At 40.2% G+C, this 16,430-nt stretch overlaps 1 protein-coding gene across 3 annotated transcripts in view; it reads right to left on the reverse strand.

Moving 5' to 3' along the window:
* Positions 1-2,079: 2,079 nt before the first annotated feature.
* CLTRN (collectrin, amino acid transport regulator) overlaps positions 2,080-16,430 on the reverse strand; it is a 79,222-nt gene continuing 64,871 nt past the window's right edge. For all 3 annotated transcript variants that reach the window (XM_049704457.1, XM_033427914.2, XM_004269656.4), the window contains one exon: positions 2,080-2,912. In XM_049704457.1, coding sequence (XP_049560414.1) covers positions 2,756-2,912 — 157 coding nt within the window. In that variant the 3' untranslated portion in view covers positions 2,080-2,755. The remainder of the gene's footprint in view (positions 2,913-16,430) is intronic.

Raw genomic sequence — 16,430 nt, forward strand, 5'->3', positions numbered from 1 at the left:
AGCAGTGGTTAATTCTATCTGGTTAGAGGTGGGAAGAAAATGAAGTGAGTTATGAAAACCTTTATGGAGACAAGGTTGTATTAGAAGACTTATGTGGGCCCCAGGGCACTCTTGCCTTTGTGGTCTCCTTTTTCTACAAAAGCACATTTAAGTGTAATATAATTCTAGTACAAGATGAGTATCATTATCTGGGCAGTCTAGGAGCACTTAGCCTGGAGGCCCACCAAAGACCTCTAGGAGGATGAGAGATTTAAGTGAGAGGAACTCTAGGACAAGCTGGAAGAGTGGCTGGAAGATGGGGCAGAGTGTTCCAGGCCTGGAAGTGAGAGATCTATTAGGATTGGATGAGAGAGAGAGAGACAGAGAAACAGAAGGGTAGAAGTGTGAGAGATGAAGTTAGAGAAGAAGGTGGGGGTCAAACCGCAGCAGGCCCCGTGTTAAGGAGTCTGGCTTTATCCTAAAGAGAATAAGAAACCATTTTTAAAAGCTTTTATGTGAGGAACCAACAGAATCAGGTTTGCATTTTGGATATTCATTCAATCTACATTGCAGCCAAATAACTGGCGAAGGTGTCGTGGATATTCTGGGGGTCCACCCAGGCCCCCTCTTTAGGGCCCACATACCCATCCCCTGCTTCTGGAAATAATGGCTTTTGAAGGTTCATGGCTGAGTCCTTCAGTGGGAATTGCCCTCAGCCACAGGGAACTGCCCTTTCCAAGGGCAGATCCTTTCCCAGAGAGCACCCATGACTGTAACTGGCTAATGGAGAGATACAAAGGCCCAGCCACATTATCTCAATCAGGGACAACCTCAGCTCCTAAGATCCCTGAAGGATTGGCTGAGGCCTCTGTTGTAACAATGTTTCTGGTTACTTCTCCCTCTGCTTAATCCTACTCTGTTAGTTTCCTATGGCTGCATAATGCTTTAGCACAAACTTAGTGGCCTAAAAAACACACATTTATCATCTCACAACGTCCATGTGTCAGGAGTCTGGGCACAGCTCAACTGGATCCTCTGCTCAGGCTGCAATCAAAGTGTTGGCCAGACTACATTATCATCTAGAGATTTGACTTTGGAAAAATCCACTTCCAAACTCACTTCAGTTGTTGACAGAATTCATTTCCTTGTGGTTGTAGGACTGAGGATCCCAGCTTCTTGCTGGCTATTGGCTGGAGGCTATCTTTGGCGCTGAGAGGCCACCAGCAATTCCTAGAACCTGCTCACAGTTTCATTTGTGCTTTCCCAACATGCCCACTTACTTAATCAAGCCAGCAAGGAGAGTCTCTGGAACAAGTTTGCTAGCAAGACAGACTCAGATATCATATAAATTAACTGCAGGGGGCTTCCCTGGTGGCGCAGTGGTTGAGAGTCCGCCTGCCGATGCAGGGGACATGGGTTCGTGCCCCGGTCCCGGAAGATCCCACATGCCGTGGAGCACTTAGGCCCGTGAGCCGTGGCCACTGAGCCTGCGTGTCCGGAGCCTATGCTCCACAACGGGAGAGGCCACAACAGTGAGAAGCCCGTGTACCGCAAAAAAAAAAAAAAAAAAATTAACTGCAGGAGTGACATCTCACCAGCTTTGCTGTATTCTATTCATTAGAAGCAAGTCATAGGTCCCCTCCGCACTCACGGAGAGAGGGTTACATTAAGGCGTGAACATCAGGAGATGACAGACACCTTAGTATCTACCACACGTGACTTCCTCACTTCTTACAGGTATATCTCCTGAGAGCACTCCCCAATAAACCTTCTGCATTCCACTACCCCTCTTAGAGTTTGTATCCACTGGAGGCAGGGAAGTGAGTTAGCGACTACTGCCGGAACACCAACTATGGGTGATAGCAGTGGGAGATTGAGCTGCATATTTTCCTTCTATTAATACATGTATAATAATTATTATTAGAATTTAGAATGATACATGGCCTACCGGAAAGTAAAATCAAGTCTAAAAACTACGGTCTTCAAGCAGGGATACACACAACAAAAATAATTCATTTCTAGGACTGGAGAGCAGATTAAACATAACATAAAAATAAGGCTTACTATGTTCCACAGTGTGAAAATAAATTGCAGACTACAGTCAGTCACTTAAAAAGAGATGATTAGCACTTTATTAAGTTAGCATAGATTGTACTTCTACAAACTGCAGAAATAATCAATGAATACAGATGCCCTATTAGAGACCGATAGTCAGAAAATATATATAAGCAACTGTTGGTATGATAACAGGATCAAATTCCACCTTGTATATCAACACGCCCATTTTTATCCAACCCGTTTACAGTAATTACTTGTTCTTCTTGCTTATCTTGTCATATACAGAGTGATATAAATGATATTCAAAAAGGATCCATTTTCAATGATTTGGACACCATATTATAGGCATTCTCCACTGGAAAAGTATTTTTTCTTAGGTCTTTAAAGTGTGATATATATATACTGGCCTGACCTTATTGCTGGAAATGCTTAAATACTAATGCATTTTAAAATCAGTAACTACAAATGCCACATGACTACACTTACACACTGTGCTGTCAGAGAAATATTTTAGAATATTCTGGATAGTCAACAGCTTATTATTCCAATGGTCTTCATGGGTATAATTCATTGCCTTTCAATTTCATGCACATTCAAAATTTCTTACAAAAGAAGAATGGTGAAACAAAATATATAATCTTCCCTCAATGAATTGTGATGTTCAGCAGTTGCACAGAAACAAGTGTTGAGTTTCAGGGGGAAACAAAACAGCAGCCCTTCAGAGGGGGGTGAGCCGCTCATCCTCTGTCACAAAGGCATCATTAACGTGCCCTCCCTTCATGTCCAGGGGATCGCAGGGGATGCCATTTTCAATTTTGACTGTGTTTTCCCATTTATCTTCAGTGTCTTCCATTTCAGAAGGTCCTTTGTTCTTCCTAAATGCACATAAAAAGAATGATTGGGATCTAGGAAGAGAAAGGATGGTCTTCTGTACAAACATGGAGATCAGGAAAGGGAAGAGGAACCCTAGAATGATGGGGAAAATAGATGACATTGTGTATTTTCAAATAAATTTCAAAGATCATAAAGAGTTGATGAGGTGAAAAGATGCTATCAAGATCAGAAGTCTGCATGGATTATATATATATGTATATGAATGAATATATATATTTGTATGAATGAATATGTTTGTATACACACACATATACATATGTACATTCACACACACAAACTGCATGAAGGAATGTGAGGAAAACATATGGTAAATTGGCAAGTTAAAAAATTTAGTTCTAGGAGAACTTCACAAAAATTGAATTTAAAAAAGTAATAAATTCCTCTCACAAGATTTGACAAATTAATGGTCTGCAAATGTTAGGTAAAAATCAGGTTGAAATGAGATACCAAGAAGCAAACTCACATTACTTTGTAGAAAGGATGTAACCATTGTAAACTGCAGGTATCATTCCTTGGCTCTACTCATTACAAAATAGTTGTATTCATTTGTTAAGTCAGGTGTTTGGAACTCCGAACACATTTTACTAATTACAACTCATAGCTATAATCCCAGGTCATTCCAAAAAATTCTATTTAACAGGTAAATTTTTAAGTTATTCATTCTCAGACCCTTTAAGGACACTGCTACCCCAATCCAAGTGGTAACCAGATCCTTAATCTTTCCCTGGAGTGTGGGAAAATGTAGCCTAGAATTCAAACATTCTTCCTGTCCTTTGTGAAAGGCCAAGACACTGAGCCAGTTGTGCTTGATATCATAGAGGTAGGGGGAGAAAAGAGATGTGAGTACCTCTAGGCAATCAGAGGGCAGAAGAGTTTCCCTCAGGATTATCACAAGTTAGATGTTAGGGCACCATGGAGGCATGATGTTAGACACGAGGCTCCCAGACTTGTCAAAGATTCTCTTGTTCCAGAAATCTGTAGAAGCTCCAAAGAGGCAGACCTGAGTGGATCACATGGCTGGGATGGTGGACACTGCTGTGGTGACCAGGATGGACTTCCACCGCTATGGAAGTCCCTTAGAAACTTAGTGAATTTCTAGTGGGTGAGGAGGTGGTGAAGATGCCCCAAAGATGATCAAGGCAGAATTTCCTATTAGTCCTACATGAGAGCTCATTTCAAAGTGCTTTAAAGAATATGGTGGAGGAAGGCAGAGAAAAGAAAGAGCTCTTGTTTACAAAAGAATGACAACCAATATAGAAGATGCAACAGAAAGAGAAAATCACCAAATAATAATAATTGATTGTGATGAGGCTCCTCAATGGATACTAAACCACTGAGTGGGAGATGACTAAGGAATAGGATACTCACAGGGTCTCAGTGTAACACCCCTACAAGCAATGTACTAATTATAAAGAGACATTTGTTTTTTGTAAAGGGAGAAATTTGGTGAATATCACCAACAATGAGACAAACTGACAAGTGCCTCTAGATGTGATGCACGGAGAAGACATATTTTTTAAAAATAAAATTCTGTGTTCTGTGTTCCTGCCCTACCCCATCACCAGATTTTTTTGACCTGAATCTCTCAGGAAGAACTAATCAGACAACTCCAAATTAAAAGATATTTTGTAAAACAGCTGACAGCATAGAGTAGGCACTCAACTAATGTGCTTAGAGTTGGATGGACAGACATATGAGTAGCTGGCTAGCTAGTTAGACACATAAATGGATGGATCAATGAATGTAGATCAATGACTGGTTGGCTGGATGATGAATTAATAAATGGATGGATGAATGGGTGGATGGATGATTGGACGGTAGTTGGGTGATGGAACAAACAACTGGATGGAAGAATGGATGGACTAATGCTGTAGGCAAAGTTACTCAGACAGCAGCCCAAGGTAGATTTTGAATGGGATCTATCAGAAGAAGGAGAAAGAAAGAGGGAAGGAAGGGAAGAAGGGAGGAAGGGATGGAGGAAGGGAGGAAGGAAGGAAGGGAATGTACACGTGATATTTCTTGTATTTATTGAATAGTTATTTTTTCAAATGGATGGAGGAAAGTACTCATTTTCATACCTTAAGAATTAGGAGTGAGTACAGATTTTGCCAGGCTTCACTGATGGTTTATTAGATAATTTCAAATAGGTGGAGTTTATAAAGAAAAGTAAAGTAGCATTTCAATACTGTAGATCCCACTGTCATCACTTGAAAGTATTTTGCCATTGTGCATGCCACTGTCAAATGTCAAAATGTATCACTACAGGCCCAACGCTGGGAGTGGAAGTCGGTGGGTTGTAGTCCCAGAGACCTAAGTAAGGACAGGTTGCTGTGTTTTCCCTTCCTCAGGGTGAAGATACTGCACTGTCCATTCCAAGCATCAGCGGTCAACGATCAGTGCCAGTTGGAGTAGGCATACAATTTCCTGTGATGAGAAGGTCCTCCAGCCAGGTGAAATCACCTATCAGAGGACTAGAATTCTTTGGTCCCTCCTCCTGTAGACAGGGGTATCTCATCACTTTCCACGTCATCCAGAAAGCAAAGACAACTGACATTCTATAACCATCGAACACATCACTTCCATTCATAGTATCCAACATTCATTCAATAACTATGTTTTGAGTGCCTACTATGTGTTGGAAGGGACACAGTTCTTGTCCTAAAGTGAAAAGAAAGGGCTCAATAAAAAAGAAAAACTCCAAATTTCACTCATCCTCCCCTCCTTTTCATGGATTATAAAAGAGAGGAGTGATGTTTCAGTAAGAATGACACCCTAGCGACAAATGTATATTTATAAATTATCATCAAAAATGCCTAGCTCACGCAATTTCTCCCCAAGTCACTCCTCATTGGGCTTGGAGTGAATAATAATTCTCCATAACAATAAATAGGTTTTTAACAGTGAAGTTTTACCCTGAAATCTGTGTATGTAACTATGAAACTCATATTACAAAAATCCTTGTGGATGGAGCATTCTGAAGTAGGTGGCAATGCAACAGCAGTCTTAGAAGTAATGGTTGCCAGTGTTCATTTGCCAGTTTCTTCAGTTAAAAAAAAAGTTTTTACAGAATTAGAAGCAAAATTGCAGAGAGCTGGACACTTGCAGATCATGGCAAGAAATCCTGCCTCCCCTCCCCCTGCCAACCACAAAGGAAAAATAATCCACCAGGCATCACAAGGAATGGGGAAGAACGAAAAAGGAAGATGCAGATGGATGAGGACAAGTTTCTCTTCTTTAGAAGAAGGATTTCTTAATCAAAAAGATTCTGAGCAAAATCGCTGTGGAAATTTATCAAAACGAGAGCCGTGTCCATGACAAATTAGGTACATGTTATTTTTTTGTGACCTTAGATCTAGTTGTTCACAGTCTTGGCACTGCCAGGCTTCACAAACTGCAGTGTCAGTAACTTGCTGGCTGGTGGACATGATAAGAAGTTCAAAGGTTATCTAACAGTAATACAGCCCTTTGTCACATTTCATAGTGCGTCCTGTAATAAACTGAGTCACTGCCTGCACATTGCTCTAAGTATAATAAAACTTAACTATCTTTCTGGATCATTCTGATTTGATGTTCTGCTAAAAACATGAATTCTTTTTCCTGAAAAATAAAAATGAGTGTTAATGACTTCCGCTGTTCCTGCATGTCAGGTGGTTCAGGAAGAGGATTAAAAACAAAACAAAACAAAACAAACCCCGCGACTAAAACACCTGAAACTAGCTCTTAGAGGCCTTAGTGTGGCTATTTCTCATAAATCCAGAGAGAAGATGGGCAAAAGAGGGGACCATAAAAGTACAGGCATACCTTGGAGATACAGCAGGTTTGGTTCAACTGCAATAAAGCGAGCCACACTATACTGTAGTCTATTAAATGTGCAATAGCATTGTGTCTAAAAAAATCACAGTACATACCTTAATTTAAAAATATTTTGGAGATAAAAAATGCTAACCATCATCTGAGCCTTCAGCGAATTGGAACCTTTCTGTTAGTGGAGGCTCTTGCCTTGACGTCGATGGCTGCTGACTGACCAGGGTGGTGGCTGAAGGCTGGGTGGGTGTGGCAATTACTTAAAATTAGACAAAAGTGACGTTTGCTGCATCGACTGACTCCCTTCCATGAATGATTTCTCTGTATGTAACATGCAATGCTGTTTGATAGCATTTTGCCCACAGGAGAACTTCTTTCAGAATTGGAGTCAATCCTCTCAAACCCTGCCGCTGCTTTATCAACTAAGTTAATGTCATATTTTAAATCCCTGGTTGTCATTTCGACCATCTTCGCAGCATCTTCACTAGGAGTAGATTCCATCTCAAGAAACCACTTTTTTGGCTCATCCATAAGAAGCAACTCATTTGTTAAGGTTTTGTCATGGTATTGCAACGATTCAGTCACATCTTCAGGCTCCACTTCTAGTTCTAGTTCTCTTGTTTTTTCCACCACATCTGCAGCTGCTTCCTCCACTTAAGCCTTGAACCCCTCAGAGTCATCCGTGATGATTGGAATCAACTTCTTCCAAACTCCTGTGAATGTTGATATTTGGACCCCTTCCTAGGAATCATGAATGTTCTTAATGGCATCTAGAATGGTGAATCCTTTCCAGAAGGTTTTTGACTGACTCTGCCCAGATCCACGACAGGAATCACTATCTATGGTAGCTGTAGCTTTATGAAGTGTATTTCTTAAATAATACGACTTGAAAGTCTAAATTACTCCTTGATCCATGGGCTGAGGAATGGATGTTGTGTTAGCAGGCATGAAAACAACATTAATCTTGTTATACATCTCCATCAGAGCTCTTGAGTGACTAGGTGCATTGTCAATGGGCAGTAATATTTTAAAAGGAATCTTTTTCTGAGCAGTAGGTCTCAACAGTGGGCTTAAAATATCCAGTGAACCATGTTGTAAACAGATGTGCTGTCAGCCAGGCTTTGTTATTCCATTTATAGAGCGCATGTAGAGTAGATTTAGCATAATTCCTAAGGGCCCTGGGATTTTCACAATGGTAAACGAGCACTGGCTTCAACTTTTAGTCACCAGCTGCATTAGCCCCTAACAAGAGAGTCAGCCTGTGCTTTGAAGCTTTGAAGCCAGGCACTGACTTCTCTTCTCTAGCTATGGAAGTCCTGGGGGATATCTTCTTCCAATAGAAGGCTGTTTCATCTACATTGAAAACCTGTTGTTTAGTGCAGCTACCATCATGAATTATCTCAGCTAGATCCTCTGGGTAACTTGCTGCAGCTTCTCCATCAGCACTTGCTGCGTCACCTGGCACTTTTGATGTTATGGAGACGGCTTCTTTCCACAAACCTCATGAACCAGCCTCTGCTGGCTTCAGACTTTTCTTCTGCAGCTTCCTCACCTCTCTTAGCCTTCATAACATTGAATAGAATCAGGGCTTTGCCTGGATTAGGCTTTGGTTTAAGGGAATGTTGTGGCTGGTTTGATATTCTGTCCAGACCACTGAAACTTTCTCCACATCAGCAATAAAGCTGTTTCACTTTCTTACCATTTGTGTGCTCACTGAATTAGCACTTTTTATTTCCTTCAAGAACTTTTCCCTTGCGCTCACAACTTGGCTAACTGTTTGATGTAAGAGGCCCAGCTTTCAGCCTATCTCAGCTTTCAACATGCCTTCCTCACTAAGCTTAATCATTTCTAGCTCTTGATTTAAAGTGAGAGACATGTGACTCTTCCTTTCACTTGAACACTCAGAAGCCACTGTAGGGTTATTAACTGGCCTGATTTCAATACTGTTGTGTCTCAGGGAATAGGGAGGCTGGAGGAGAGGGAGACAGACGGGGAACATCCTGTTGGTGGAGCAGTCAGAACACTCAATATTCATCATTAAGTTTGCCATCTTATGTGCGTGTGCTCTATGGACCGCCCCCCCAATTCCAATAGTTACATCAAAGATCACTGATCACAGATCACCATAACAAATATAATAATAATGAAAATGTTTGAAATATTGCAAGAATTACCAAAATGTGATGCAGAGACACAAAGTGAGCCAATGCTGTTGGAAAAGTGGTGCTGACAGACTTGCTCAATGCAGGGTTGCCACAAAGCTTCAATTTGTAAAAAACACAGTATCTGCGAAGCACAATAAAGTGAAGCACAATAAAGTGAGGTCTGCCTGTATCGGGTGGCCCACGTAGCTAGGGGGTGTTGAGGATCAGGGTTTGCTCAAGATAAAGTAGTGGCAGCTAAAAGCAGAAACAGTATTTTTGTCTCCCTTCAAACAAGATAGGGCTGAAAACCCAAGGCCCAAGAACAGCCAGACAAACAACAAAGGACAGACAAATATGATTCCAAAACAGGACAGAGTTAATTATTGGGGAACTGGGACTGTCGTCATAATCAGTATGGATGAGTCCTGGGGAAATGGCAGCACTGCTGGAACGATTTTAATGGGTGTTGCAGCACAGTGAGACTGGTGATGTGATAGCAAAACAGTAAGAATTAGTATCTATTACACGGCAGACTAAGTGCTTTGTACACATCATCTCACCTAATTCCTACTGCAATACTATGTAGATTTTATTATTATCACTGTTTTTCAAATGCAGGAGCTGAGACTCAAATATGTAGAGCAACTTGTCTTTCATAATGGAATGAGACTGGTGAAAGGAGTAGACCTAGAACTCTATTTCCTCTCCCCAGGCTTCTCTCAAAACACATTTTTTTTTTTTTTTTTTTTTTTGCGGTACACGGGCCTCTCACTGTTGCGGCCTCTCCCGTTGCGGAGCACAGGCTCCGGACGCGCAGGCTCAGCAGCCATGGCTCACGGGCCCAGCCGCTCCGCGGCATGTGGGATCTTCCTGGACCGGGGCACGAACCCGTGTCCCCTGCATCGGCAGGCGGACTCTCAACCACTGCGCCACCAGGGAAGCACACATATTTGACTCCTATTGAGTGTGTACATTTAAGAACAGCAAAGTAAAACAATTATTAGCTCTAACATTTCTGATTTCATTTACATTTCTATTTTCAAGACAATTTATTCACTTAATTGCGACTCTATAAGAAAGTGAAGTTTCAGTATATGAAAATATTGGCTGAGCCCCAGCCCCTTGTGTGAAAAAATTCATAGAAATCCAAATGCACTTCCCTTTACTATTGACCTTATGGGAAGAGAAATATAACCAGAAATAAACCAAGTGAATTTACTAGTGACTCTGCTCAACTGCTAGCATTAGCTAGGGTTCAATGTCCTGAGTCCTTGACCTGGCTTTGTTACAACTACAAGATTATCATCTCCTTATAGGCAAAGACCACCCATGTTATCTATGTACATCTCTTCCATGATACATTCTAGAGCTCCTATCACATAATGGATGGTCAATAAAGGAATAAGATATTTTTACCTCTCTGGGCCTTGGCTTCTGGAGAGATGGATTCAGATCATTGTTCAAGATCCCTTCCTAAGACAATAACATCATAACAGTCTATTTATATGCAGGACTCATGAATCAATTCTACTATATACATACAAGTCTGAAATTGTGCTGTGTCTGTGACTCTCCTTTTATAGCACAAGGTGCCAGGTTACATAGAATTAGCACTTTGTAACTGCTTTTTGATGATGATGCTTCTTTACATTGATATAGCACTCCCCAGTGTATGAAGCACTTGTGTGTATTCTCCAATTTTGTCTTCCCATCATCGTAACTATTTAAGAAAATATTATCCTCATTTTCCATATATGACTGGATCAAGGTCATTCAGCTAAAAAATGCCAGGGCATGAGACTGGAACCCAAAACCAGGAGTATTGATCCAGTGCTCTTTCAACTAAAACACACATCACATCATCGACTTCACCACCATTAGCATTATCACATCACCCCCACCATTACAGTGATCACTATCACCATCACCATCATCACCATTACCATAAAGCTGACGAGAGAGCTAAAATATCCACTTCCAGGCTGGGGCTAGACACAGATCTAGTACAGACACCACTGTCAAGTATATGCAGTTCATCTTGGTTGTCTTCCCACATACCCAACTCCCTAATTATTCCCCAAAAGAAAAAAAAAATCACTTTTCCAACTTTTTTCCTGCAACGAATCTCTCAATTCTGCAAACTGCTGTTCTCAACTAGATGGTAATAGAGAAGCAACCTCCTCGAATTATTTCACGAAGAGGCGGCAGTTGTAATGGCGTGTTGAAACTGGCTGGCACAGGCTTGCTAGAGGTGTCTCAAACATTCAGAAATTTCAGACTGGATAGGAAGTCAGCAAATGCTACAAATCAGGGGATTTTTTTTTTTAGAGAGAGCTCATTAGTCAGTCCACCACTATTATAGTAAACAGCAGGCCTAATAAGATCACTTGCCTTTTAAAATAGGTGTTTGACCTATCCTTCTCAAAGTCTTCCACAATACAGCAGAGGGAGGAACACTCCCAAACTCATTCTACGAGGCCACCATCACCCTGATACCAAAACCAGACAAAGATTTAACAAAGAAAGAAAACGACAGGCCAATATCACTAAGGAACATAGATGCAAAAATCCTCAACAAAATACTAGCAAACAGAATCCAACAGTACATTAAAAAGATCATACACCACGATCCAGTGGGGTTTATTCCAGGAATGCAAGGATTCTTCAATAAACGCAAATCAATCAACGTGATACACCATATTAACAAATTGAAGGAGAAAAACCATATGATCATCTCAATAGATGCAGAGAAAGCTTTTGACAAAATTCAACACCCATTTATGATAAAAACCCTGCAGAAAGTAGGCATAGAGGGAACTTTCCTCAACATAATAAAGGCCATATATGACAAACCCGCAGCCAACATCGTCGTCAATGGTGAAAAACTGAAACCATTTCCACTAAGATCAGGAACAAGACAAGGTTGATCACTCTCACCACTCTTATTCAACATAGTTTGGAAGTTCTAGCCACAGCAATCAAAGAAGAAAAAGAAATAAAAGGAATCCAAATCGGAAAAGAAGAAGTAAAGCTGTCACTGTTTGCAGATGACATGATACTATACATAGAGAATCCTAAAGGTGCTACTAGAAAACTACTAGAGCTAATCAATGAATTTGGTAAAGTAGCAGGATACGAAATTAATGCACAGAAATCTCTGGCACTCTCATACACTAATGATGAAAAATCTGAAAGTGAAATTAAGAAAACACTCCCATTTACCATTGCAACAAAAAGAATAAAATACCTAGGAATAAACCTACCTATGGAGACAAAAGACCTGTATGCAGAAAATTATAAGACACTGATGAAAGAAATTAAAGATGATACAAACAGATGGAAAGATATACCATGTTCTTGGATTGGAAGAATCAACATTGTGAAAATGACTCTACTACCCAAAGCAGTCTACAGATTCAATGCAATCCCTATCAAACTACCACTGGCATTTTTCACAGAACTAGAACAAACTATTTCACAATTTGTATGGAAACACAAAAGACCCCGAAGAGCCAAGCAATCTTGAGAACGAAAAATGGAGCTTGAGGAATCAGGCTCCCTGAATTCAGACTATACTACAAAGCTACAGTAAACAAGACAGTATGGTACTGGCACAAAAACAGAAATATAGATCAGTGGAACAGGATAGAAAGCCCAGAGATAAACCCATGCACATATGGTCACCTTATCTTTGATAAAGGAGGCAAGAACATACACTGGAGAAAAGACAGTCTCTTCGATAAGTGGTGCTGGGAAAACTGGACAGCTACATGTAAAAGTATGAAATTAGAACACTCCCTAACACCATACACAAAAAGAAACTCAAAATGGATTAAAGACCTAAATGTAAGACCAGACACTATCAAACTCTTAGAGGAAAACATAGGCAGAACAGTGTATGACATAAATCACAGCAAGATCCTTTTTGACCCACCTCCTAGAGAAATGGAAATAAAAACAAAAATAAACAAATGGGACCTAATGAAACTTCAAACCTTTTGCACAGCAAAGGAAACCATAAACAAGACCAAAAGACAACCCTCAGAATGGGAGAAAATGTTTGCAAATGAAGCAACTGACAGAGGATTAATCTCCAAAATTTACAAGCAGCTCACGCAGCTCAATATCAAAAAAACAAACAACCCAATCCAAAAATGGGCAGAAGACCTAAACAGACATTTCTCCAAAGAAGATATACAGACTGCCAACAGACACATGAAAGAATGCTCAACATCATTAATCATTAGAGAAATGCAAATCAAAACTACAGTGAGACATTATGTCACACTGGTCAGAATGCCCATCACCAAAAAATCTAGAAACAATAAATGCTGGAGAGGGTGTGGAGAAAAGGGAACACTCTTGCACTGTTGGTGGGAATGTGAATTGATACAGCCACTATGGAGAACAGTATGGAGGTTCCTTAAAAAACTACAAATAGAACTACCATATGACCCAGCTATCCCACTATTGCGCATATACCCTGAGAAAACCATAATTCAAAAAGAGTCATGTGAGCTGTGACGGGGCGAGAGAGAGTCATGGACATATACACACTAACAAACGTAGTAGGGTAGATAGCTAGTGGGAAGCAGCCGCATGGCACAGGGATATTGGCTCGGTGCTTTGTGACAGCCTGGAGGGGTGGGATAGGGAGGGTGGGAGGGAGGGAGACACAAGAGGGAGGAGATATGGGAACATATGTATACATATAACTGATTCACTTTGTTATAAAGCAGAAACTAACACACCATTGTAAAGTAATTATACCCCAATAAAGATGTTAAAAAAAAAAAAAAAAAAAAAAGAGTCATGTACCACAATGTTCATTGCAGCTCTATTTACAATAGCCAGGACATGGAAGCAACCTAAGTGTCCATCAACAGATGAATGGATAAAGAAGATGTGGCGCATATATACAATGGAATATTACTCAGCCATAAAAAGAAATGAAATTGAGTTATTTGTAGTGAAGTGGATGGACCTAGAGTCTGTCATACAGAGTGAAGTAAGTCAGAAAGAAAAACGTAAACCGTATGCTAACACGTATATATGGAATCTAAGGGGAAAAAAAAAAGGTCATGAAGAACGTAGGGGTAAGACAGGAATAAAGACACAGACCTACTAGAGCATGGACTTGAGGATATGGGGAGGGGGAAGGGTAAGCTGGGACAAAGTGAGAAAGTGGCATGGACATATATACACTATCAAATGTAAAATAGATAGCTAGTGGGAAGCAGCCGCATAGCACAGGGAGATCAGTTAGGTGGTTTGTGACCACCTAGAGGGGTGGGATAGGGAGGGTGGGAGGGACGGAGATGCAACAGGGAAAAGATATGGGAACATATGTATATGTATAACTGATTCACTTTGTTATAAAGCAGAAACTAACACACCATTGCAAAGCAATTATACTCCAATAAAGATGGTAAAAAAAAAAAAAAAAAAAACCAACTCTACCTGAGATTTGAGCCCATGGTCAAGACCACATTCTCCAGAGACCATCTCCAGCCTTGCTTGATCCTTAGGAGTGGGGCTAATTTGTGGGAGAAAATGTCTAGGCACCATGTCAGAATAAATTTCTTAAAATCATGCAGTTGGAATGGCATTGCTGGACCTCATTTGTAGTTATATTGGTTGAGGACATAGTCAAATATAGACTGATAAACTTCCATGGTCAAATAAAATAAAATATTTATGAAAAAAATAATAAAATAAAATAGGTGTTTGTTAACTAATAAAATCTCAAGCAATAAGTCATTGAACTGGAAAATCTTCTGCAGTACGGTGGCAATATCTGGATGGAAAAGAGATCTTTTTCTAGCATCCCTTAATCACAGAAATGGGTTAAGCTCATCTTGGATAATACTAATTACTGTTTATTTAGTACATGCTATAACCTAGGTACTTTATACACATTTTTTCACCCAATCCTCATTTAAGTCCTGTGAGACATTATCTCCCTATAACAGATGGAGAAACAGACCCACAGAAATTACATGATGCAACCAAGGTCACTCAGCTAAAGGGTATAACTAGTATTTGAGTTCACCTAGTTTGGGCCCCCAGTGACTGCATACTTTCCACCCAGTGGTTCTGAACAGTCAATGGAATGCTGTTATTGACACAGCTAACAGAATAGTTAAAGCTTTACTTGAGCAATTTCTTCAGTAGTAAGTATAAAGATGCACATGTCTTAGATGACACGGGCACTCTTCTCTGCAGAAGCAGAATGGTGATTCAGATGACCCTGTGGTCCCTCCTGGTCTTCTAGGTTTAAGATTTTGTATCACACAAACTGTGTTCATTATTACCTAATGTATGAATTGGATTCTTGAACAAATCTTTGTCTTCCTCAACAGTAAAGGCTTTCAGGGGCAACTCCTATTTTTCCACAATTAGAAAAGGCTTTCATCACAATGATCAGGGCTCTCCCCACTTCAAACTGCACCCTCGCCCCACCTTTGAAGTGATACTTTGCCCAAGAAAAACCCACCAAATTTTTTCCGTACCAAATGGAAAACCCAACAAATTAATTTCTCTTCAAAAGGTTGTCATAACTGTCCTGACTCTATTTGCTAACTACTGATGCTCTCCAGGTTGACACAGGAGATTTGTCCATCTGTTTCCTGGTTTGAACATGAACTAAATTTGTGAAGGCAAGGTTGTGACAACAGCCTCCCTTCTCCCGGGCAACAGATTATGATGCTACACACTCAGTTTTTATATTACTGCAGAATCTGCTCAGAAGGAAGAGATAGCTGATCCCAGCACTAACGAGCTGAAAGACCAGCAACTGGCAGGATAATAAAATAACAGTAACAGCTAACAGCAGTAGTGCCAGGCACTACTTCAAGAACTCTATTAACTCTTTTGATCCCAGCAAATTAATTCTTTCTGATATACCTCACTGTCACTCGAGCAAAGTTATCTATGCACAGACAGTAAAGAAAAATTTAACCAACTTGACTCGAGCACCACAAACCATATCCTCTTGAGCTTGGTTTCCCTGACTCATTGCCTGTATTTCCTGATATCCATACAGTTAATGGATTACATACAAGAGCAGAGTCTAGGCAATAAATACTTTGAATCCAAGCAGTCTATCTCCAGAGCCCATTCTTCTACCTCCTTCACCATATTGTACTAGTGAGGAAATTGGGAACCAAGGAGATGGCGTGAATTCACAAAGGTTACAGTTGTTGGAAACCATAGAATCCTAGCATTTCAGGATTAATATAAAACTTAAAACTATTAAACATAGGTATTCAAATACTACAAGAGAATATTTCTTAATATTCTGAAAAACAAAACAAAACAGATTAATAAGTTGTACCAAGCCTCTCAGCATTATGTGTCACGCCAAGAGCAATAAAAGCAAGCAAGTACAACTTGATCTTAATCTTTGAGCTTAATTTGGGCACTACACATAAATCACATTTATTCCATAGCATTTCACTTACCATTTGTGAAAAAAATTATAAAGCCCCAAATTTAAAATGATTACCTTCTGCTAATAACCAGGGTGAACAATATGGAAAGTAGAAAGTC

Source organism: Orcinus orca, chromosome X (genome assembly GCF_937001465.1).
Source record: "Orcinus orca chromosome X, mOrcOrc1.1, whole genome shotgun sequence".
Lineage (NCBI taxonomy): Eukaryota > Metazoa > Chordata > Mammalia > Artiodactyla > Delphinidae > Orcinus > Orcinus orca.